General features: G+C 37.8%; 1 protein-coding gene across 4 annotated transcripts in view; it reads right to left on the bottom strand.

Annotated features, from left to right (window-relative positions):
* The window catches only part of GREB1 (growth regulating estrogen receptor binding 1), a 90,132-nt gene that overhangs the window by 48,125 nt on the left and 14,964 nt on the right, over positions 1-27,043 (bottom strand). Inside the window, exons 1-5 of one of the 4 annotated variants that reach the window (XM_069011608.1) lie at positions 20,710-20,746; positions 18,035-18,281; positions 8,061-8,217; positions 2,527-2,652; positions 1,627-1,803 (exon numbers count right to left, since the gene is read on the bottom strand). In XM_069011608.1, the coding sequence (XP_068867709.1) occupies positions 1,627-1,803; positions 2,527-2,652; positions 8,061-8,217 (460 nt within the window). In that variant the 5' untranslated portion in view covers positions 18,035-18,281; positions 20,710-20,746. Of the gene's footprint in view, positions 1-1,626; positions 1,804-2,526; positions 2,653-8,060; positions 8,218-18,034; positions 18,282-20,709; positions 20,747-27,043 lie in introns of those variants that run through there. The other 3 variants (XM_069011607.1, XM_069011606.1, XM_069011609.1) reach the window with 3 other exon arrangements.

Raw genomic sequence — 27,043 nt, 5'->3', positions numbered from 1 at the left:
CATAATTTTTTTCATTAGATTGGGGACCAGGAACATTCTTTTATGTCCAGCATCCAGATGAAGACTTTGGATCTTAAAGTATACACGTTCTTTTCTATTTAAGCTTGTTGTAGAATACATAAAAGTTATACTACAGAGTTACTAGAATTCTCTCCAAAAGAATGTGGTTCACTGGGGGTTTAAGTGTATAACAACAGTCAAAAATAAGCATTTAAATGGTTTCAGGAAACTAAAATGTATTAAATAAGCAAACTGAGGATGCAAGTAGCATAAAACCCTCCCAATTATGTTCCTGTTCTTGTTTAGCATGCAATTAACAAATACACTACTTCCTCTCTGCTAACAGCCTAAGGAGCTTAAGCTGTTAATAGTGCTAGGACTGAATGACTTGAGTGGTACAACATCCCTGTCTTTATCTTTAAAATGACAACACGTGGGTGATTTACACCACTCCTAATTCTTTTACAATCACTGGTCAAATGCACTGTGACCAATACAATTCTACAAGATCACATAGGAAAAGAAATTACTGTACATAGAATCACATTATGCACCTTCACACTCCACTGTCAGCCCAAATGCCTTGAAGAGTTGCTCAAATTGAGATAACAACCGAGTTCATGTCATACCCCACAGTGTTTGTGAAAGAAACATCTTAAAAGTCCTGGTAAATATTTCCTTTTGCTATTCAAAGCTCAGACTGGTGCACAAATATAAGATGCATCATTTTCTTGGTTAACTATGAAAACAATATGTATGAACCTGAGAGTGTCTGATTACAAACTGAGTTCCTCCAATCATGCACCGCCTTTCCCACTATAAAAGCTATTCCATTTTAATAACATTAATATTCAGTTAATTAATTCACATGGCTGCAGATCTTCCCCATTTGGCTTGATTTGGATGATGTTAATGGCAATCAGAAAGACTAATAAAAATAGATAGAAGCACCTATTTTTATGTTGGAAGTTAAACTTTTAAGTAGATTAAATGCAATAAATTGAAGTATCCTCCTAACAATATTTTTCAAGCACACAGTATTAACTGATTCCACATATAGGAAAAATTTCAACTTATAATCACTCATATTTATTTATATTGTGATGATAGCAAAAAGCCATAGGTTAGAATCCAGAACCCAGGCAATTGTTGAAACACAGTGGAGAATATTATCCCTATCTCAAAGAGGTAAATTGAAATGGTCATCATTTTTTGTAGTCCAAACTATCATTAAACTGTTTACATGTATACAAGAGCCTGAAATTTCCACTTGAAAGCCCTACAGTCTGTACACATCTGTATTTGGAAAGCTAAAATAGAGACAGGTAGCAGTTCAACCAGTCCAGTTACCAGATGTGTAGGTCTAGCAACTAGGACATGAACCAGCCAAATAATGACTTCAGCCTTGGACTAATGGACAGAACGTGATGAAGCATCTCTAATGAAATGGCTCACTCTGCATCTTTCCAAAGCAAACACAGCCAGCTCTGAGTTGTTATCTTCTTGTGCATCACCTGTGAGCATTACTGTAAATGTGGAATAGAAACAAGATCTGCTGAACTCAAAAAACAATTAGCTATTAATTGAAGCCACAGAAGAATCCACTTACTGCAATCAGACACTTACCTAACAGGGCATTGCGTCCATTATCATCTGGCAGGAATCTTTTATCCACGGCACACACTAACAGGTGATCAGGTAAATTTGGTGACTTTGCACCAACAAGTAAAAATCCCGATGGCACCTCAATATGATCATTGGAAATTGAAACCAGTCTCAAATCTTTACCAGCCTGGCAGAAACCTAGAAAAAATCAATTCAACTTATTTTAAGTTGACAAGATGTTTTTGTTTCCTGCTTACAATTGTCTTCATTAAAGGACTTCCTATCTTTTTAATGAAAAACAAAGTCTTACCCTCTAAGATCAAGGGCATACTAAAAGATTATTTTCTTCCCTGCCTTTTGGTCAGCTATAAACAAATTTGAAAATGTAAAATGAAGTTTCTCTTGGTGGTAGTTTGTAACCTACATATTTATGAGACTCATCACCAACATCATCCTAACTTAGGTCAGACACTGGAAAATGGAGAAAATAGTTCTCAAAATCTGGTGAACTTCACCAGCTTTTCCCAGGTTTTCAAGTATTTTTACAGCTTCATAGAATGAGGTACACTTTAAACAGAAAAGAGTCGTGATAAAGCAATAAGAATTATCACATTCATTTTAGCAAATGCCATGCCTACAAACTCAGCATTTTAAAGGTTATGCTGCCTAAGAGAACAGAATTTCTGTCCTTGTGCCAGGCATTCCAGCACAAATGCTTATCTGACACTGAACAAAGACCCTGTCAAACAGAAGAGCAGCTGAGAGCAATCCAGCTTTATCTGGAAGGTAATGAACACTGACATTTTTAGGATTTCTATATCATATAGATTATCTCATTCTGATAAATTATAGGGGAAATAGCCCAAATCATACCCTTTTCAGTAGGGCAAGTGCTTCTGACAGCATGGTTTGTACTCTTACCATCAGTAGTGCAACATCCTTCTGGGGGAGGCTTCATCTGGTACGAAACAGGAGGACTACTTGATTCTGAGCCTTCCTCCTCCTCCTCTTCTTCTTCTTCGTCCTCATTTTCTGCTCTGCTGCCAGCTGCAAATTATCATAGCATAAATGACTTAGACAACAGAAAATGCTGGCAACAAACCAGTGAGTGGACAGGGTGACCCAGTTACAGAAAGTATTACAGCAAACTGGGTTCTCTCCTCTTGACAATGACTTTACTCTTGCCAACTCTTGATAGTTGTTGTTCCTTAAAGCTCCAACTTCCAGTCATGCTTATGATAAAATGTATATCACCAAGAAAACAAAGATGTTAGTTCCTGTGCAAAAGAAGTTCAAAAGCATGACTCAACTGCACCTGAGAAAGTAAAACACTCTAAAGGGCAAATAAAAAGAAGCCTCAACTTATTAATTTTAAAATCACATTATTTTAAGATAAGTGCACAATTTTTAGAGGACTAGCTTCTAATGTTTGAACTCTTGCTGATCAACAATGTAACTGTATCCTTTGTTCACAATATTAACAGCCAATAAAACCCAAAGTCATTACTTCCTGACACTTTATAATGTCCTGGCTACAGTCCAAGTACAGAATTTGTTAATTAGGTACTGACCGTGTCCTTGATTTTGTACAGGACACTGAAAAAACAGTTCCTGCTTGAAACTAGTTTCTCTACAGGTGATGCCATGACAAGAACACCTAATTCTCAGCCCGTCTGTCTCCTACCAGAATCCAGAGCTCCAAGTAATGCACTGACACTCCTTTGCAGTGTCAAGGAAAGGCAGATGTTCAGGAAGATGATTCACACCAGCCTGTGCTTGGACTGTGCTAGTCCAGGAGGCACAATGGAAGCAGTACTGAATGCTGGAGAGGAATACAGGATGTAAGCTTCAATTTTTAGAAGGCTGTAGGTGTGTTTAGAGGGCTTTATTGCTGTGTGTTTCACCCCTTCAACTAGAGACTGCCTCTTTCCTTTCATGCAGGATGCAACAGCTCCAGCAAAACATTCTGACCAATGACTCCATCCCCTCTTATGGCTCAGATACACTCATGGCAAATGGGACAAATGTGGCAAGCAGAGGAGAGCAATTAACTGGTACATGGGGAAAGCTTCTACAGACAGGACTGAGGAACATTTTACACCAGAGACAGCGCACAAGTACTAAGGGGACCCAGTGGGGTTTGTGTCTTAGGCTTGTAGGCTTCTAGGTGTCTGTACGGACACACCTTCATCAAACACAACACAAAGAGCTTCCACTGGCAATGCTGGGTGGTGAAGGGCTGCGGGTACTTGAGGGTCAGCAGGAAGCTGAATAGCTGCTTGTACTCGGGCAAGTAAAAGACCAGTTAGGCACTGACATTACTCTGTTGATCCAGGTTTTAGTCTTGAAACAGAAAAACAATGAAGCAGTGCAGTCATCCTCCAAAGCCCACTGTCAACTGGACATAACTTCTTTGCTTCAATTGACTTTGGATCAGGTACTCAGAATCCTGTAAGATATCATCAAGGATTTCTCTTTTCTTTCCTATGACCCTCCTCAGAATATGCTTTTATTGACAAATTACTGTACAATCAGCTAGACAAATACTACAGGACAAATGAGAACTAGGGAGGAGAAAGTAAATCTGAAGATTTATCTGTCAAGTTCATTAAGATTTACACCCCAGTCTGGAAGAGGATTTGAAGGGTATATTTACATTTAAACTCTGAACATCAAGCTCCAGTCCTGGTGCACACAACTAAGGACCGAACAGTAAACACAAGTGTTTTAAGGGCATGGTCTAAAGACAAAAATGCTCCAATTGAATGAAGGGAAAAGTGAACCTTTTCATCTATGCTATTTAGGTAAAGGGTAAACTATGTGTTATGACATAATCTTGACTAATACATCCATATGCAATGTAAAAGGACTGAGTATGTCTCTCCTCATTCCTCTTGCTCCCAGACATGAAATTCCTTCCCTCCTTTCCTCTTTGTGCCAGCTCTGACACTTACTAACTACAGAAAAAAGGTGACCAATTTCCTTTTTTCTTTTTGCTGGGTTTATGTATTAAATTAGCACAGTGGAAGAGCCAAAAGATGGCAAAACTGATGAAAAGGGAGAAAATGGGAATGTATGGATAGACAAAGTGAACTGAACAGAATATGTTTATTTCCCTTTTGGACAGAGGTAAACTGTGAGGTTTGTTCAACCATAATAGGTGATTTAAGAAAGAAACAAAAAATGGAAGCGGAGACTAAGAAATATGAGAGCTACAGCATTTTCAATTTGAAAATGAAAAGAGTAAAAGAGAAAGTACTCAAGCATGAGCTGCTGCCACCTTTAAAGGGTTTCATTAGCATTGCACAAGCCCCCAAGGATGTCTCTCTGCTTCAGGTGCCTCCTGGACCTCAGAGCATAGGGGTTCATGTAGCCAGAAGTCAAAGATTCAATTTATGACAAGGCTGCAGTACATAAGAGAAGCTTGAAGACCTCTTCCACCTGAGGATCAGCCTAGGAGGCACTCTATTATAGGTCCCTTCAGAGTTCCCCTTGTCTGAAACTTTCATGAACAGAATGCTCTCTGCCAGGCTGTTATGAGACTTTTAATTACACTTCAATTTTGTTTCCATTAACTACAAGAACACAGAATCAGCCCCTCAAGGTTTGGAAAGTTATTTGAAAGTGTTGAAAGAAAGAAAGAAACTACAGAAGCGTGAAATCACACTTTTGTTCCTGAACCGTGGATCTGCTCCTGCGGCATCTTTCCCAAGTGATGTCATAATCAATTTTGTGACATCACAGCTGCCATGGAAAAGTTTATAAAATCCTTATGGAAGGGTTTGATAGAATGTCATGGTTTAGCATAGTTTGGGTTTTTAGTTAAAGAGGGCTCCATCAGCTACAGAAGTGATTCTCTTGCAAAGAGGTGCTTACAGCTTCCTCTATGACCCGACAGAACCAATCAACTGGCTAGTTTGAATATTGGCAACCTTTTTAAGCCACTTAAGAAGCTTGACACACCTCTGTGATCCCCATTTAAGAACGAACAAAGCCCGGGAAAGCTCTCTTGCTTCCAGCTTTTGGACAGGTAACTGGGGGGCCTGCGGTGCGGCCCAGCGGGGCCAGGCTGGGCCCTGCTCGGCGTGGCCCGGCTGGGTCGGCCTTGGCGCAGGTTGGCTGAGATCTCAGCCACTCCTGCTCTCTGGACACCCGGCACAGCCCCCTCAGTGTGGGCTGGACTGGCTGGGAGACAGCCACCCCAGAGCCATGCAGCCCTGTTCCATGCGTGGCCCTGCTCCGTGCAGGGGGCCCCGTGGCTCGGCCAGCCCCTCCCAGTGCAGCCACTGAAATAAAATGCTAGACCAAAACAAGCTCCAGCTGCCACCCGGCAGAAATTAGGGGACCAACAACAAAAGTCAAAGGTGAGATTAACTCTCTTAGTGCTGTAAGATTCTCCAGAACAGATGAAGCCTGCAGACATCAATCCTCTCCCGAGTCAGAGGAAAGGTGAAGGCATGTGAAGAAAGTACCATAAAGAAACCAAAGTCAGTGAAGAAGGAAGAGCTGAAACCCCAAGAGAGGAGATAGAGGAGATGCTTCAAGCCCAGAAGCTGAAATTCTGTTGTAAAGCTATGGAGGTGAACTATGATACATCAGAATACCCGTTGTAATTTCATGAAAGCATGGGGGGGTGGAGCGTTCAAATTGCAATCATGAGCAAAAAGTACCTGTGCTGAAATGAGCAAATGTTGAAGTAGCTGTGATTTGATGAGAAGCTTGAACAGAGAGAGATGAAAATTATGAGGACCCTTGCTTCCAGGGAAGAAGAAGACCTCTGTTTCTGGAGATGAAGATGCTCCCAGAGATAGGTGAAGAGAACCTTTGCTTCTGAAAAGCTCATCCTTAAAATGGTACCCCAGTAGCTCAAGATTGGACCCTCGAAAGCAGTTGTGGGGAAAGCTGTAAGTCGAGGGAAGGGACTTTCACATGTGAGCAGAGAACCAACCCGGGCGGCTGTCCCGCTGCGACACTGAAGCCATGAGAGAACTGTTTCTTGTGGAGATGTCTCCATAGCATGAGCAAGAGAGACTCCTCTCCCTAAGTGAACTGAAAAAGATTATTGTAGAGGTGGTAAACTGACTGAAATCTCAAGGGTTGTCTTTTTACGTTGTCAGTGGGGGAAGGGACAAAGGTGGGGGGAAGAGAAGTGTTCTGAAGGTTTAGTCTAACTTTTTTCCTTTCTTTTACGTCTGTTAATAAACTTCTTTATATTCTTTTAAGTTTTGTGCCTGCTTTGCTTTTTCCTCATTCTTATCTCACAGAAGGAAAATAAGTAAGTAATGGGTATTTCAAACCAAGCCACTACATAGAAGGATCACTTTGTGCAGGGAATAAGCAGCATATATATTTAAACAATTAATGTATATTCATTGTTATGTCTTATATTAGCCAAAAAAAAAAAAAAAAAGAGGAAATTACTACTGATGAGCAGATTTTTTTTCAAGAAATATTCACAGCTGCCACTGTGAGGCAATAGCAAAAAGTTTAATCTGTGAAAAACACTTATTTGTTACTACTCCTTGGCCTGATTTCGTGCTTGTGTGTGTGTTACTGTGGACTGCTAACCTTAATGCGTTTCTCACTATAACTGTGGCAAAGTATGACAGGAAAAGTAGATGTGGACAAAAGACATGAAACTCCACCCTCCTGACAGAAATGACTAAATAATCAAATTACTAAACATAACCTTACATGACCATGCCAATGTTATGCATGCACCAGTAAACCATGCCCTTAAAACACAAACACAAGACAACTACAAATAACAGCACACCAAACTCCATCATGAGTTTGCTTATCTGATCCATACAGTTCATTTAAAATATATTACTTCCAAGAAAAAAAAAAAGAGCAAATGAAACTGAGAAAGCAGGCTTCTGTAAACACATATACAAATTCAGTGAGAAATCCTGTGTGTCAAATACCAACTTCTGCAGGGTTTGTGAGAGTACACATCCTAAATTTTTACCTCTGCAACCAGAGAACAACTGCAAATATTATGCCTGAAGTAATTATAAACCATCTCAAAAGCTAAGAAATATTTCTGCTGTATTTATGCACTTTGAAAATCAGTCTTAGCATACGTTTTATAAATCTATTATGCGTTTTTATCATTTACTGCATGACTTTCAGCAGTATATAATAAATTATAGGATAACAGATTTATGTTCCAAACATCCACTTCTCCACAAATGTAATATAACAATTCCTAGAACTTCAATTTATGTGTATAGATGAATCTGAGCAAGTGGCTTAATTTTGTCAAAATTAAAGACAATGCGATTTGTATTTTTAATCCAATTCTAATACATATATATTTACAGATCATTAAAAAATCCAAATAAAAACATATGTTTATCCATTTTATGATTTTAAATGTGTGTGCTGAGCACTGTGGCTGAGCAAACAGCAGAACTGTCTTTGACAGAAATAGAAATTCCATTATTTCCTACCTTCCAGTGATGATAGTTGCTGTTCAGCTTCCAAATACAACTGAGAAAAGATTGGCCTGGGAACTAAGTTGTTTGATCGGAGAGAGGCCTCAATAGAATTATGCAACACTTCTTCAAACCGTGTTGTCTTGAAATGACCAGCATAAGAATTTCCCATCTTCTCAAAAAAAAAAAAAAAAAAAAAGAAACAAAAAAGAAACAAGAACAAGACCAAAAAAAAAAAAAGAAAGATATTACAATTTAAGCACTCAGAACTCAATCACTGCATGCTGATGTCAGGCTCAACATTTCTCATGAAAGAGAAATGCTTCATTGTCCACAAAGAAAGGCAAAGGAAAAGAACACTGACTGCAGCAGTCACTGAGCAGATCCTGCTGGCAAATTACAGGAAGTTATCTAAAAGTAACAGCTTTCTGTAATTCAGCAGAAAGGCAGCAAGCTTTGGCACCTTCTTGAAAAAGTGACTAGAAATCTGATTCAAGTAATTCCTTGGTTTATATAGCAATTGAGGAGATGCATTTTCAATAGTCATCAATCTATTGTTGAACAGCCTTTCTGTTTTAAATGATTTGAACAGAATACATGATCTGAGCAATAGCACAGTTTTGTGTCCTTATCTTTGCATCGTCCTTCATGGCTGAACACCGGCTAAAGTAGTTCAATATATCTTTTAGAGGTGTTGTCTCATAAATAATGTAGCATTGCTGTAACCCAGAGATGGTGAAATATAACTTTTAATTTTCACCCTGAACAGTATTTTTCCTTGTGCCTTTTTTTTTTTTTTTAGTTTGAATGAAACAGTACCCATCCACACACATTGATATTGTATTCATTTATTTATTAGGACTTTACTTTTAGTGAAACCATGTAATTTATTCATTCTGTCATTGAGCAGGCAGTCTATTTCAGCTGAATATTCCATGGACTTAACTGATGCCTACTTTCCACAGGGAACACAATGAACTGGTGTAACCAAAAGCCATGTCAGCTTTCTTTTCTTATTACAAAGTAGCTCTTGCCCTGGGCCCCATGTCCTTTCCCTCCTCAAGTAACTGTGAATAGAAAGCATGAAACACTTCCTGTTTGTGGCAGTAATTCCTAAACACTGAACAGCCCCTCCTCAGCAATGGCTACTGCTTGGGAAATTAGCCTGTTGGAAAGCATCCTGTAGGAATCAGTAAAGCAAAAGGAAAACCACTGTGAAACCACATACTACTTGTCATGGAAAAAGGGGTTTGAAAGGAACAACCTACAAATTTGTTGATTTAGATATCTTTTTATGACTTTGTAAAGCGTATTTTACATATATAATCATATTTTAGCATATACTTGTTTGTATCGTGTTAATACTGTACAGAGAGTGTAGCTAATACTACATAACATTGCTTAATATATATACACAAAATAATAGAACCATAATGAGAACTAGAAAACAATGCAGGCAGTATTTAAGAAAATTTGGACTAAAAGAAGGCACTGCTGATGAAATACTCATATATATACACAAAATCAAACAGAAGTTGCACTGAATACTACTGATGTACCCATTTGGTAAAGGGTAAATGGGAAGCTGCAAAGCCTCTTAGAGATGTTCAGTGCTAATATGGAAGTCAGGATACATCTTCTCTTCCAACATAGAAAGCAAATTACAGTTCCCACACTGATAGGAATCCCCCGGCTTCTTTTAAGTCCTGCTTCCCCCTACACCAAAGGCAGCTGAAGACAATGAGGAAAGCCTGACATCAGTAGTGTCCTTAACCAGCTTTATCAAAGGTATATGCAGGAAACCCCAGGTCAGCTCTGAAATGAATTATATTAAATGCTGTTTCTACACAAAAGCACTAGAAGATGTTTAGTTTTAATTCTAATCCATCCTTCAACCACTGTATGACTTGTCTTTGTTACATTGATGTTTTAGATTTAATGTGACAAGGACAAATTATTACTAAGATACCTGACAGATGCCTGTTTAATTATTTTCTCTTTTGAATTCCCTCCCATACTATGAACTCTTATTTTCTCCCATTAGCTTGCAGGCATCTACAGGCTCAGGTACCCATCTCTGTCAGGGGCAGGTACAATGTGGTTCTATATGACTGATCATGGAAATCTTGAAAGTCCAGACTAAAGACAAATAAAAATGCATGAACATGCTCTCAACATGTTAACATTCAAAGTTACACCTTCAGGAATGGATAAAGCATTCAGCTATCATCCATTCCATACTCTTTTATATGTTGGCTGTTTTATATAAATACAGAACCAAAACTTGAAATATTAAAATAACCGCCAAAAGACTTTTTGTACTTAAAAAATACTGCTGATATAACACAAGGAGAATATCCAAAAGTTTGACTGCAGTGGCAGAGGGAGGCTGGATTCTATCTGTTCTGAACCTGACCATGCAAAGCAGACTCATATACCTGATTTTCAAATTTATTTACTTCTTTCAATGCTTTATTAAAGCAGTGAAAAATAGGAAATTTTTAAATTAATCCAGAGTAAGACGAAGTATTCCAAGACAACTCAAAAGCAGACAAATAGGCACATGGACTGCTTTATGCAATGAAGGCTTAGTTGCTCTACTGATCACTATCTGGATCTGTGATGAATCAGAAAACACTACAATATTTGTTTATAAACTCTTTTCCAGAGACACAGTCAGCTACTGTTCTGTACAGTTTATTAGGAAAAGAAATAGAGATACCATTACAGGGATTAAACATGCTTGCTCGGGATTCATAGAGCCCACGAGTGGTCAGAAGAGAAACCCTCTGAGGATGACAGAAACACAGCATCTTATAAATGTGATGTTACAGATAAATAATCAGTTAAGATTATATGATTTGTGCAAGAGGTAGGTGTTTGAAGCCTTTGCAACACAAGCATGTTTGTTTGTCTATTAGGCTGCAAATTTAATTTTGTGAATGGGTTGGTAGAATGAAACAAAAATATGCTTTCTGGATTTGTAAGCTCTTATGTACTAGTGTGATCATACAATCAGACTGTAAACACAATCATAAACCTGGGAACCTATTTTGGAAGATATGATACATATTTTTTACTCACTTTTCATCATCAAACACACCCCACTGGAACAAGAAAATGGGCATTAGGTTAGCTTTTTTGCCAGCACCAGTCTCTGCTGTTCAGAGTCCCACTGACTCTCAATTGCAAGAGAAGTTACTTCTCCAAAGCAAGCAAGGGACAAACCATTTCCCACCAACTACACAACAGTTGTCATCCACTCTTTTCTTTAGAGCTGCTCAGACTGTGGTACCTGAATTGTCAGCTGCTGACTCCATGGCATCAGGAAGCAAAAACTGAGTCCTATGTTCAGGCTTCAATGAACTCAGCATTCCCAGCCCTGATTTATGTTTCTCTTGGATACAACTGGGTGCCACAGGCTGAACTTTCAAATGTTTGTGAAATTCCAAGCCGTGCACATAGGCAGTGACCATATCTACTAAAGAAACCCCATACACTGACACAGAAGGTTGGCCCTCGACCCCATGTACTGATAAATCAAAGGGCACCTCCCTATCACATGGTCAGTTTCCATGGAGAGCATGCAGAGCAAAATACTTGCTCATATAAAGAGGAGAAAACAGGCAAAGATCTGGACTTGGAAGAGCTTCATAAAAGCATGATAAAAAGACAAAAACCACTCTGAGCAACTTGGGAGCCTAAGAAAAAATTGCAGATACAAATGAAGTGGATCAGGCCAATGTTTTAGAAGCCTATGGATAATGATGGCATAGAGAGATGCTTAGTCGAGGCATCTGAAAATATGACTAAAAGTCAGTGTTACTCACTTTGAAATTCCAAACAAGGAACTGTCAGCATTTCAGTGGTAAACAGGGACTATGTGATTAAAAAAAACAGGGATCTTTTACAGGGTTTATGTCTGCCATGTATAGAGTCAACTTTAAGTTCAATTGCAGTTGAACTAGCCAGGGTTTAAGGAAACCTGTGATGAACCTGCCCTCCAGTGCTGTGATTCAGATCAGGAGTTCCCTCAGCCATGAGGGCAATCCCTACCATGAGAGCCATGACAGAAACTGGTCATAGTAAGAGAGGGCGATGGCCAGCAGCAGGAGGACATTCAGTCCCAGCACCCAGATCGCAGAGGGAGATCTTGTGCATAGTGGAACACAGTAGTGACTTTTTAGTTGTAGTGAGGAGCACTAGGGTTTTGTGAAGACTGAAGACCCAGCACAGCAATTCTCGAGGAAATTAATCCTACACCTAGGACAGACTGGATATACTAAGGACTTCAGAGCATAGAAAGTAACCCAGGGCTTTTAAGAATTCCCACTGAAATAGACTGATAAAGAAAGTCTGCCCTCAGCAGAAACTGAGGAAACTAAAGAGTATATGTGGGCTGTGTTATGTTGACTTAAAAAAATAATCAAGGTAATTAAGTGGGAAATTAGGAAGATCTGGTTGATCACTAAGAAATTCAGCCTTAGATATAGGTGGGAATGTTTCATATTAAGTTGCAAGTTTTTTGCATTACAAAATATAATCAACACTTCTACTTTACTACATTAATCCTTTCATCATTGCTGTACAGCAATGGATGTTTTCTGGGTTTGAGCAGCCAGCTTTCATATTTTTGAAATAGTTTAACAGAGTAATTTCTATTGTATCATTTCTAAGAGGAGAAAAGTTAGATGTTCTCATGCTCTCCAAAAGACTTTGCTATCACTATGACAAAAGGCAGTTTTTCACTTGCATAGAAAGGATTTGTTTGCAAGGACTATGGATTTAGGTATCTAAAATGCTATCTATTAAAATTTTTCTGTGAGGAGGAAGAAAGCATTCTTTTTTCTTTTTTTTTTTAAATTGCAAGTTAACAATTTGTTAACAGAATAGTACCAGAAAAGTTGTGTGATCCTTTTGCCCTTTGAACATAAGTTATATTCATCCAGTAACACCCAAAATCCATCAATATTTGTAAAGTTCTGTAAAGTCTCTAGTCATTCTTAAAAACTGTATTAAAACCATCAGTCTAAGAAGAAAGAAATCTTAGGGCAGTGACTTGTATGTAAATATAACTGTAAGAAGAAAAATAAATTTGATTCTCTTCAATGGCAGTGACACATCCTCCCCGTCGATTCAGTCCAGCCATGCAATATCACAATTTACTCTTTTATTCCCACTAAGCTATCTGTAATTACAGTGTTTTCTCTAGTTTTGGATTTGGAAGAATAAATTATTTTTAATCTCCTACACTAATGTATATCATGTGTAAAAGTGATACTGTGTGGTATCTATTTCCCACAGGTTACAAAAAATCTATTCACACAAGTTATATAAAATTCTTTATTCAGAAGAACTAAAAGACACTGTGATATTAAACCCCTACAAGACCCAGTATAGTATTATAGGTTATGTCTTTAGTACTAGCCTCAAAATAAGGTTACTCCATCCAAAGTGACCTTTGGGAACAGTCACTGGTTCATCATGACTCCTGGGAATTACTGCTGAGAGTAAGTATAAGCACCAGAGCTATGCCAAGACATTACAACAGAAAACTGATTTCTGGCACACAGAAATTTTTCCTTCAATTGTTTCATTTACTAATACAGCTGTAGCCCATATGGGCAAAGACAAATAAAAAATTATTTTTCCAGAAATCAACCTAGTTGTCCATGTACCATAAAATTATCACTTGTAGAAGTAATTTACAAAGCCTTTTCTCTCGGTACAAAACCACCTAAAGGCATTGGAAAGAGGTGGATTATTGCCAATTTCTGAGAAAAATATTAGCTTCTGGGAGTCAAATCTGTTTCTTCACACTATTCTGCCAGAATGACTTGGAGTAAGAGAGGAAAAAAATGGCTCAGATATTTATGATATATGATACAAACTGATGTTTATGATATAATACTGGAGCGTGCAAAACATTGCCTCATTTGAGATCACTTCCAGACCAACATTTTACCAAAATGATTTTCACCAAAATCTTCAAGAAGGGTTTGATTTTCTTCTGTTGTTAGTCTTACCCAAAAAGAGAAATTTTCAAGCTTCAAAAGATGCTGAGAAATGAAATTCAATCCTCTGCTGAACTTAACTCTACCATATCAACAAGAATAAAATCAGTAGTCACTTATGATTTGCTGATTGAAATCCACTTCTTCAGGGAAGTAATTTATTCCTCAGCAGTAAAGTTGATAGATGAAAGAGAAGTCTCTAGTCACTCTGTGTTTCATATATGACTAAAGTTCGACAGTTCAGTAGACCCCATTTGGCCCATTACACTTTAAATGCAACATAAAACCTTTAAATAAAACCACAGTTACCTTTGCCAGAAATTCTAGCTCATTCTCTGTTACCAGATCTTAGAACTTCTATATATCTTGTAGACTTATATGAGAACTGCTGTCTAAATACCAGTCCAGATTAAACTTAATGGTTTCCAAAAAATTTGGGAAGTAGCTCATGATGAAACATAGAGACTCTGATTAAGGTTGATGACAGGTCACAGAGAACTTAATCCTTCTACCTTTACACAGCCAAGAACAATTCTGCTGCTGTTTCCACAAAATGAATATATTGTAAGAAAACTACTTAGATCTCTCTATCACTTCTTTTTATCTTCTGTTTGCTTTTAATTTTTATTTGAGGTCTTCTTTTGATTTTGAAAATCAGGATGACTGTAAACAGGGATTTTCTCCTGCATCAACAGTGAGATTATTTCCTCCCCTGACTCATGTTTCCAACACGATGTTGGAAAAAGAGCACAGATCGAAAGGTGTTGAGCTTTATTTTCTGGCAACTGTAGATTTCAAGTCAAATTCCTTACATTAATCACTGAAATCAGTTCTCTCACTCACTGCAGAAGTAAATAACTGGGAAATGTCTTTATTCTCAGGAGATTGCTGCAGAGATTAATATGGACACTTCTGCAATGAAATTCAATATAGGAAAATTCCCCCACCTACTGAAGAATCAAGCCCATTTCTTAACTGATAAATATAAAAAGGGATGAAAACAAACTTAAACAAATCAATGTTAAACCACCTCAATAAAAACACTGTTAAAAAGCTTTTGCTTTCTTTTTTTCTCAAGCAGAAAATAAATCAAAATTTTTAATGGATCATTCTTATTATGGATTTATTTCACATCCATTTTGGCCACATTAAAGACAATTTCATCTAAAAACAAGTGTTTTCTTATTTTTTGCTGAAATTTTTCAACTGCAAAATCAATAAGCAACACTTCTGAGTGTTCATTTTTTCAATTAAAATGCTACAACTCATGCATAGAACAATAGCAAATTGCAAAAATAGCAAATGAATATTTTGTACATAAAAAGCAAAAATAATTTCCCGATATGTCTGCAAAGAAAAAAAAATTAAACTTCTCATACAAATTCAACTTTACATTGAACCAAAAAAAAATAAAGCTTGATGAAATCCAGAGCAATCTAAGTCGTCATAAACACATTAAAATATATAGCGATGCTGAGAGATCTGGACTAAGGCATGTTGGCAACTTACTGACAAGGAATCTAAGCTGTGACAGCCTACACTGGGGAAACAGAAAACTCCAATTGCAATCAGATTCATTTAATTAATTATGGATGAAAGATTGTTTTGGTTTTAAGACACAGTTTGGTCTTCCTTTATGACTACAGAATATATAAGCTTCCTTGGCCCTTGTAACTCGTATGCCTACTCTCAAACAGGAGCTGAATTTTTCTGAGACATTTAAAGCACTGTTTTGTGCTAAAATGACACTATATTTTTATTTATTATAATATAGAAAATAAAATGCCGAAGCTCAAATGGCTCAGAGCAGAAAATCTTTTGTTAAAAGCCATATATTGGATTACTATTCAAGTTTTAAAAAATCATAATCATAAGCACTATTGGGACTGATGCCTGATAAAAATCTGTATCTGCAAAAAAAAATTCAGAAGAAATCTTTACTTAAGACTTTTTCAAGGTGACTTAGAATCTATTATTAACCTATTTTAATTTTCACTGGAAATCCATTTTAAACATAATGATGACATTGATTTTCATTTATTTGCTTTTTGTTTTAGCATGAACCTTCCTTTCAACCACTTGTCATTCCTTAATATCCAGACAATTGGGCCAAGGAGCCACTTGATAAAAATAAATGTGAGCTGGGTGATAGTCCAGTGTTGCACTAATAGTGCAGACTGAGCCTAATATATGATATGTCAATAAATATATTAGGCAATGGCACTTCAACCTGTAAATGCTTTCACATTCCTCTCTACAGGAATCAATGTACTCTGATGAAGATTTCCTTGATTTTCCTGCAGGATCTCATAAACTTTGCAGGTGTTACTGAAGAGAAAATCCCTTATCAGCAGCTTCCAGCATAGAGCAGCTGATATGCTTTACTTTCTCCAGCACAGAACCCTGACCCTATGCCTGGTGAGGCAGCACTGCCTTGGCTCCCATTTGGCTTTTGTGTGTTGCTTTGATCAGCTCCTGGCTTTGGATGAAAGCAATTCTTTCAGTGGCCACCTTCAAACTCTCTTAAAAAAAAAAGAATTGCATACATAAAACCAATTGAACTTGTTAAGGGGCAGGAAAAAGCCAAGTAGAGGGAGGAGAAAGGGAGGGAAGGAGGTGCCACAAATCAGGGCTAGGAAGCAATGATCAAAGTGGTGACTGGAAAATTAGTAAAAAATATCCCCAAGTTGTACATGTCTGGGGCATTCCCATAAGTACAAAGACTCTCTCACTATTACCTACGAAGGAGACACAACTCTCTTTCCAAGAATTGTCTCAGACATCTCCCCCGTACCTTTGAGTACAGCCACTCAAGATGTCAGAGTAAAGCAGTAGGGAGCAGACTGGCATGTTGGGAGAGAAATGATCTTGAAATGCATGTTTTCTAAAGAAAGTTCTAAGAAATCAGAACTTGGGGCACGGTACTCTTTTTTCTGGGTACCCATGCTAGAGAGTGTTTCCAAGAATCTTTTCCGAATCCAAAAGGAGTATACAAAGAGTAATGCTGTACTGATGCTACAGGTTAGCTTTTAGAGCCATCCTCAGAACCAGACTTCTGTTTTTCCTTACACCAAATCTCCAGACTCATTCCTACCCCTACCCCTCCAGGCTCACCCCTGGAAGCAGTGCAGCAGAGGTCTGTGGGGCAGACACATGCACACACAGAGACCAGGATATACAGCTTAAACACGCTTTGGAGCGGTCTGTCAAGGCAGCAGAGGCAGAGCCAGTGCCTGTGGCAGTTCTCCAAGGATACACACAGAGTGCACAGGTTCAGAGGCTTCACCTCAGTCACAGGAAACGGCCTCACTGCTTGAAAGACAGCTTCACTGATTTCTACTAGCAGAGCACACTCCACTGTATCTGGGTCATATTTTCCATCTAATGAACAAAGAGTGGACACAAATACAATGGGAGCAGTCTAAAATGTGCCTCACCATCTGTGGATAGCAAATACATCTGTAGATGAGTGTATCACATTACAAAATAGATCTGAACCTCAGGGTTTACTCAATCAGGTGATCAACTGCACATGTATTATATATGTTGAAAATGCATTAAATAAGAAACATTCACAAACACAAATATGCAATCCAAAGCATTAATCAAATATCTTTAGTTAAAAGTATCAGTAGAATCTTCAAATTTAATTAATTTAAGAAACTGAACTTAGCAGTTTAAGATCTGAGTTGTCTACTTTGAGAGTTTAAAAATTCAACTTGTCTGAATTTTTAGTATTTCAAATTTTTCCTAAGAGGAGACCACTTGACCCAAGGGCAGAAAACAAGAGACAGAAAATGCATACAAATTAATATATTTAAAACATGAATATTAGCTGTAAAATGTTTCACAAATATTAGACTTGAACAGGAACAAATATAAGACAGTGTGAGTATGTTACGATATATTAATATTTTTTATTAAACATAAACAGTATTTTTCAGCATGGAAATATGCAATAAAAATATACTGTACCGTACTGAAAGCATGTGCTCCTCAGTGACTTCCAGTAAACGACTCCTGAAGTTTCATATCCTGATTGCAGTGCTGAATACCTCACACCTGTGGTAACTGCCAGTGATTATGTCTTTGTGGAGGTTTCTTTTTGTTTCATTTAGAAGAGTCTGCTGCTTGTCAAATTGGTGAGCACACTTAAGGCTCCTGAGTCAGCACTGTGCGCAACTGAACAACTCAGTCGGGTCACCATGACATGAACGCTTTCCTGTCACAGTAAAGCACAAGAAGGTTTCAAAGCTATTTATTCTGCAGCTATGGCAAAAACAATGAGACCACAATATACCCTGGCAAGCTGTTTTCTAATTTGTGTGCTGGCTATAGTAAATGATAAATGGTCTGACTTTATGTCTTATTAATACAAAAGTGCTATGCTGGGTCATGATGCTCCCAGCCAGGCACACAAGAATCTATCAGCCTGAAACATTATTAACATCAACAGTTTTGTTGGAGGTTTTTGCAAGGACTGAAAGGGTTTGGTTTTTTTAAGAAACAAGGGTGATAAAATCACTAAAGAAAGCATAAGGTGTGTACTGTGGGTACTTTGTTTTGCTAACAGAAGAAAAGATTAACAGGAGAACAAAATCAGGTATGTAGCAATATTATTTTTGTGTTGGTACTATGCCTGTATCTTCTGAACAAAAGGATAGGAAATCAATATATGAGAGAACATGTTCAATATAATGCTGTGATATACCAAGAAGCAGCTGTTACATCATATTTAAACTTCAGAAGATAAAAGTAATAATTCTGATAATTGAATTTTCTTTTTCTTGTGTCTCCAAGTCATGCAACGTTCAGATATGTGCTTGATTTTAAACTCAGTTAAATACTACTGAAATGAGTAGAATCAAGCACTTGTCTAGTCTCCCAGTTGAATTAAGGTTCTGTATAACCTTTATATGCAGCATTATAAAGTTTATATGCAGCGTATTTTTGTTACGGCTTATGAAACTTCATTTTCACCCTTCACTCCCAGGATATGGTTTCATGACTGGCTCAAGCTACTCTAAACTCAGGTTACTGCTGAAAAAGCAACATCTCTCACTGTTGATCGTATATTCCCCCTCTGTTGTTCAGTGGCATTGATGTCAGGTGATATAACTGAAGACTAGCAGTTTTTGTAGGGTCATGTTTTGCTAGATCAGATCCCTCATCTAGCTATGCATAAAGTATATGGCCATTAATATATAAAAAAGAAAAGTACCAGTACATGGCTAGGGAGGGTGGTGAGAGCAGTCTCTTTTTCTATAAAAATGCTTTAAATAACACTTTTAAATTTTAAAGATACACCTTCTGATTCTTCTGTAACATAAGAGGGAAAACTCTGAATTTTAAAGCCTGTTGGAGAATTGTTGGGAACTTCTGTGATTTAGTGCTTTCACTGAAAACAACTTTCATATTAATTGAAAGTTTTCATTGTTTATTTGGTAATTTTTTTTAATGTATGTTCTCTATATATACTCAACATGCTTTAATTTTTGATTGGTCCTGAACTAGTCACGCAGTTGTACTGGATGATCACTGTGGGTCTCTTTCAACTGACAGGCTCTACTTTAGTCTAGTCAATTTTATTCTTAGATTTTAGATTAAAGTACTCTATTAAAGAATGTGAAAAGACACTGTACAGAAAGTAGTAAATAATGATTTAGGAGACTGACTGGTGTCTTTTTCTGTTACTATGGAAGTGAACCAGAAGCTTTATAAATGTTCTATACTTAACACCAAATACAGGAGACCTCAGCCATGCATTTTCAAGTAGGGTACAAAATCATTCAGCTAGGAAAAGCAGGAATGACTGTTTGGTTTCCTGTCAGCACTGTACAACCCTCACAACACTGTACAACGTATTAACCTAACCAGACTGGCACTTGAAAGATCATACTGACAGCCAAAGTTTAGAGAAACCCAAAAGGAAAACAAACACTGCAAGAAATAAATATGCACGTGTGTGAGGTGATTTTTGAAAGAGTCACTTTTAATAATTTACCAGGTCAACAAAAACACCAGCCAGGAAATTCATGTTTTAAAGAAATATAACTTGACTGATGCCAGCCAAACATATTTGCCCCATAAGTGTAGTGCATTCATGAACAAAATTTCTCTATGATGCCCTGCCCAGGATGTTTTCTAGAACAAAGTCTAGGATGCTGCAGTGTCTGTCTCTGACTTTGCTTTATGGCTAGAAACACCACATCAGTGTTAAAGAATATTAGCATAAGGTAGATGTTAAAGAAGAATATGTTAACCTGATATTCAGTAATGGAATGCAGAAAGTAAAAGAAGCCTGCCTGCTTTGGATATAAGCATGGAGCAGAAGTTCCAGAGGAGGAGAAAGGGCAAGAGAGCACAAAGGGCCCTATTGTGTTTGATTAGTAGCCAGAGCAGGAATTCCAGGAATGGGCAATGAGCATAGAGTTTGTGTATAAGAGGTCTTGTATACAGAAGCAGTGAGAGTTGGTCATTATGCAGCTGGTGATACATCATCGACCAGAAAAGAGGGGCTCTGCCTGCTGAAATGAGCTGCTGAATCTGTGTGAAATGAGTCAGTAATGTTAGTGATGAATTGACAGAACAACTGTATGGGGAAAGCTGATCATGTAATTATCCCAGCAAAAGGTATGTAAAATACATACCTTGTACTCTAGGCATTGAAGAAGAGAATCTTATTTTACAGGACTCTACAAGGCATGTATTTCACAGATTGTGAACACTGGAATAAAAGTGAAACATGGCATATAACTTGAGGTTATAACCTCAGGGTTACAAGATTTTCAAAAGTCTAAAGCACAGGTTCAAATACCAGCACAAAAATCATAAATGGTATCATAAAAAAAATTTACCAGTACATGCATTTATAAGGCAGAATGAGGAAAGAGTTGGTCCCCTGTGCAATCAGAAAGGAAAATTAAGATATGACTGTAAAGTGTAATGCTTTTTTTTCACAAGAAGATGAGAGAAGGTTATTTATGATCAAATGACTGATTTGTCCAGCAGCTTTAGCAGGTAAAAGTGGAGACTGTTACTTGAAAACACCCCAAGAACTCAGTATTTGAAGCATTCTACATGCAGACTGTGTATGAAAGAACTAAAACCGGGTCCTGCCATTCAGAATGACTGGTTTAATTGCAAGACAACTATTTTTCTTCTCAAAATGTTTTTTAAATGGTTGTTGGAACACCTGCCTTTTGTATTTATATAGAAATAATACTGAAATGTGTATAAAATCTTCCATAGAATATCATCTATATAAGCTACAAATATATACCACACTGGTATGGAGGGTACTTATGTGGAGCCCAGATTGTCTCCTCCATGAGAAACACACTCTGTCTTGTACTATGAACACGTACAAAAGGAGACATTTAAGATCATCTAGAAATACAGACTGCAATTAAGCTGCCTAAACACAGGTATTGTCTAACTTTGAGATGTTCTGGGTAATCCTGTCTGGATTCTGACTGCTGCTCCAAAGAAGCAGAGCTCTGAGGCAAGTCCCCTTTCATATGTGCCAGTCCTTCATGGACACCTCAGGTAAACCAATGAACTGAGTAAACCATGAAACCAGGCACCTGTATTTAGGCAACTGAATTAGACTCCAGGTATCAACTGTTTCACTAGGCAGAAATTTCCATTATAATCTATAAAACCAAGGGATCTGAGAGAGATCTGAGAGATGATTCAGCTGACCAGCTGCCAGTGTTTATTTAGCTCAACATGAGCTGACTCCCTCCTCTGGCTCCATTGACCACACTTGGCTACACTGACTGCAAGGAGCTGCAGCTGTAGCTGCATGAAGACGTCTGTATTTAGGAGTCTTGGGGTTCAATTCAGTTGCATAGACAGAGATGTTTAGTGGTCTTTGATCTGCTCCAGGGTATCTGAGGCAGTGACACAGGTACCACAAACACCTCTAGGAGACCACGCCAGGCAGGATACCTGAGGACATCTCAAATGGCAAAAGAAGCACATAAACAAGACACAGAAACACATCCTCCATCTCAAATTAAATCCTACTCTCAAAGTCAAAAACTGGCATGTCTATGGGTACGTCTACATTGTCAAGTGACTCAGCTTCCAGTTTGCTTCTAGCTGCCCATCACCTAACTACCTACACTGCATACACATTAGTTTACATCCAGGCATTGTGCACTCAGGTTTAGTTCTGCAAGAGTTGAATAAAGCCCTCCTTTCTCTAGAGACTGAAAAATTAAAATAAACAGGGTCATGCTGACCTCAAGACAAGCAACAGACTTAATTACTGCAACAGACAACAATGAATTATATCTAAGCAAACCTCCCATTCCTTTTCAATAGAATGCACTACTAATCAGACACACTGTTTTACAACTGGCACAACCTACACCAGAAAAATCCTTCCTTTCTTCAGGGCACAACAGGAATATTTCAGAATGTCCTATCTGTTTCTTCATCGCTCTTAACAGTCACAAACTCTTGCTGCTTTTGTGTCTTACCCACATTTAATTTTTATTCACACACTGCACAAAAGCGTCCACCACATATTCAGTCATGCTGTACCTGTGTAAAAATCTTAAATGCATGTTCACAGACCATTTTTTAACAACTTAAAAGCCACAGCCTGACTGATACTTCTGTAGCTATTAAAGACTCCAGCTGTTCAAAACACTTCCTTAAGACTGTTCCTGCATCTCTAGTAATTGTCGTATGGGCAAAAAAGCCTCTGAACCTCGAGGCTGAGTAACATCCCTTTGAGTGCTTAGAAAAACAGCTCTTAAGAACTCTCAACTTTCTGCGCTCTCTTTGTGAAAGAGCTCGTATGCCAAGCCATGTGATGGAGGATGCTGTACAGTACATTGGGTCAGGAGACAAGATGTGGCACCATCTTATACCCAGGGAACAGGGGTATACATCCCATTCTGTTGCAAATGTGAACTGAAACTAACTGAACAAATCCTGTGCTCAGTGTGTGTGATATGATATGCCTGCATTAACCACTGCCTATCTCCAACTACTGAGACAGCGAGGATGTTATTCCACTGCAAACTGTTACTCATACCATTCCCACTCATTCCATGTTTTGTACCTATTTCCCAATTTGCCATTTAGGTATATTTCCAAGCCCCACATATTCTTTGGAAGGAGTCGTGTCTATGTGTAGCCATGGATGGCTTTTTTCATATTCAATGCATCAAGAGAGGAACACATATCCCTGTTTGCAAGCCAAACAAATATAACACAGTACAATTACACACACAGCTGTTGTACTACAGCACATCTTTCTATTCAAACATCTTACTCTAATTACTATGAATCATTAGGGTTTTAATCTCTTTAGTTCACCTTGAATTTAGATATATTTTTCTTAAGAATTCTATCATCTGGTGACTTATAATACTAAAGAGCTTAGTGCTGTATTTTGGATGTATTAATTGAGAATGCTCACAACAGTATAGTTTTCAATCTCACTTAAAAAGTGTATCACCTTACTTTTGAGAGCCACCACAATCTCCAGCTTCTTTCAGATCAGGGATTATGCATCACAATTCCTGAACACTTCAGTGATTACTTAATATCACCTTCAGAGAAACACAGGGAAGTAAGTGTATCTTCTTCCTCCATTTTACTGACTTACATTCAGATTTACAGTCTGAAGTGAAATTAGCATAGCTTCTGTGACCATCTGAATCTCTAATTATAAATGAAATCCATGCCAGGTAACGTTATCTAAATACTTTTAAGAGTCTGAGTTCAAAAATTTCAATCGATGTCGAACTGTGGAAAAGCCCAGATCTGAATGCATCTTGTTTAATATTTACTATTTAGTTTAAATGTTCGAAGATATATGGAGTTCAGAGAAATTAAAATTAATCTTTCTACGTCTGTAATTCTAGTTGGAAAGCCTAACTATATGGCCACATAAAAACAATCTTCAAAGTAAGTTTTCTGATAAAAAGTAGATTTTTTTTCTTTATTTCAGTAAATAGTGCTAGAAATTCCCTGTCACTTTTGAATAATTATAAGCTGTAGATGAGGAAAAATAAAGCATAAAGTTTCCACATCTCCTGTTGTCTTCCTCTACTGCTCCTTAACTGATCTGCAATAAGAGTAGAGACCAAAATCAACATGAACCAGCCATGTGTCCTTGCAGCCCAGAAAGCCAAACGTGTCCTGGGCTGCATCCAAAGCTCTGTGGGCACCAGGTGAGGGAGGGGATTCTGCCCCTCTGCTCTGCTCTGCTCTGCTCTGCTCTTCTCTCCTCTGGTGAGACCATGCCTGCAGTGCTGCATCCAGATCTGGGGTCCCCAGCACAGGAAGGACACGGTTGGAGCGAGTCCAGAGGAGGCCACAAAGATGCTCAGAGGGATGGAACACCTCTGCTATGGAGACAGGCTGGGAGAGTTTGGGTTCTTCAGCCCAGGAGAAGAGAAGGCTCTGGGGAAACCTTAGAACACCTTCCAGTGCCTAAAGGGGCATTACAAGAAAGCTGGAAGAGGGACTTGTATAGGATTAAAGACAGGGAATTCAGCTGCCTCTGTTTTTCCATTACATAAAAACAACAAGCAGTTATTTGGAGGAGCTATAGACACTATTTTGCAAACTTTGGATCCTTTCTCTCATTCTGTTCTCGAGAATCAATTCATCATTACTCTAAGTTTTATTATACCTAATTCAAAACAGCACAGGCATTTAAACAAGTTTAGTCTATCAACTCACCCCAGGCAAAAAATACAAAGGGATGAATTCTTCATCCTTTTCTCATATATTAACATAGTTGTGCTTTTCAACTGAATACATTAAAGTTACCTACTGTGAACATATTACAATGTAAAAATACTTTCATTATGCTACCACCATATTAAATTTAGTGCAGCTTCCAAGGCCTCAAATCTTCACTTTAAACAGAATACTGAGTGTCAAATTGCAAAGGCAAAGGTCCTACAAAATCTAGTTTAGCATTCTGAACAACCAAAATGTGGTGCTGCAATAGCATAGTGACTAAATATGCTGCTGCTGAGCTTTGAAAAAAATAGTAAAAATTTTTAAAAATATTTATTATAAAATTACATTATTAAGTATAATGTTTGCTCTTTTATCCTCAGTATTTATCAAAAAGCCATTCTGGACCCAAGTCTGCCAGAATAATAATAAATTCGTCAACAAAATTAGGACTCAATTTGACAGATGTGTGATTTCTGATGCTATGCTGAAAGCAATGTTAAAATCTTTACCATTTTTGACACCTTATACTACAGAAAAGAAGCTGGAGGGAAACACTGTCATTATGACATTTTGACCTAGTTTGGCATTTTGTCTTGTTCTTTTTTGAAATCATGATTGCATGTTCTGCAGCACATACACAAGTAGTATTAGTAGGAAAGGCAATCCAGAGCAATGGAGCTATTGAAAAAAGCAGTACAAATTGCACACAGTATTATTTCAGTTGGTGGCTGGTGTCCCACGCTTTTCAAACGCACTGGGAATTGCTCTCACATTTGAGTATTACCCACTGTACATTGTCCCTGCAGCAGAGAACAGTCTCTCATGATCGAGAGAGACTTAAAGAACAGAGCTCATGCGACTGGATGAAAGAATGGAACAGCACTCTAAACAGCCAGCAGGAACAGTACAGAATGGTATGTCTGAAACAACACAGCCGGACAGATTGCACCAATTGGCAAGTTAGGAGCAAGCTTTTATGTAACAGAAAATTTCTTGCCTTTAACAGGTGGCTCGTACACAACTGCCAGCATCTATTCTCCCCTGTAATTATGCATCCAGTATATTTTACATACACATGTCATTTGTCCAATAGCAGTAATCATTTCATATCAAAGACAGTCTTTTTTTCTAGACATTCAATAAAGGCTCTTTCAGAAAAATATCGCAACTTATGGTATGAATTTGAAAGCATGAAGGAGATGCATTCAGAAATGTTAGCACAAGATCAGCAGAAATAAATATAAACTTCTAATAAAAACTTTGCAAGTTACAATCGTCATTGATTCTGAATAGTTAACCTGCCTGAAGAATAAAGAAAAACATTCTATTAAAGGTACCCAAGCACTGCCTCTATGACAGAATATGGGATGAACTATAAATGAAGAATGCTCGAGGATTTATCCTATGCAAGGAAACGTGAAAAATTACTGAGTAGTAGTCATTACTGTTGCTTGTCTACAAGCTGCCTTAGACTCAGGAACATCATCTCTGCCTAAAGAAAAGCATGAGTCAAGCCCATAGGAGGGCCCAGATCACTTTCAGGTAGAAATATTACCCTTCTTCATTGTCTCCTGTGCCAAAAACTCTGAAGAAGAAAAGGCAGGAATAATTGGTTCACAGAAAATAACCCTACCTCTTCTAGAATTCTGTTATCTAGTTCGCTCTTTCTAACACTCTGACTGATGACTTCTTTCAGTGCTTGACATTATGGACTTAGAAATTGTACATTATTATCTTGGCATTCAATTACTAGTCTATAAACTACATGAACAGCATCTTCCCATTAAGGTGATATCCTTTACCAAAGCAGAGCTTTATAGAACTTTCTCTGATCAAATAGGTTTTTACTTTATAATCAGTTTTGAAGCTTTGCTTCCTTCAGATAAATTTTATGTATCACTTCATTATTTTTTTTCATACGACAGTGTCCCAGTATGCTATTAAGAAGTCCTTTTTAAGCAACAGCTATATTCCAGTGATGGATAAAAATAAATCAGGTGGGTAGGTATTACCTGTGCATACATATCTACTAATACCTACCCACACACACAGTCTTATGTGTTCTTAGGCTGAGGCTCAGTTATCAATGTGTAATACAACTCGCTTATTTATAGTTTTCTTCATTAATTGACATTCATCACTCTACTTGCATGACCTCCCAAGAATTTTGCATAAAAGGCAAAGACAAAATATGTCCCTTACGCAGTAATTTAACTTCTAGTTATTGCTATTCGTCACTTCTCTGTATGTCACATTCAACAGCCCTGA

This window comes from Aphelocoma coerulescens, chromosome 3 (genome assembly GCF_041296385.1).
Source record: "Aphelocoma coerulescens isolate FSJ_1873_10779 chromosome 3, UR_Acoe_1.0, whole genome shotgun sequence".
Taxonomy (NCBI): Eukaryota; Metazoa; Chordata; class Aves; order Passeriformes; family Corvidae; genus Aphelocoma; species Aphelocoma coerulescens.
The sequence above is the reverse complement of the archived record's forward strand: the minus strand, read 5'-3'. Positions and strand labels throughout refer to the sequence as shown.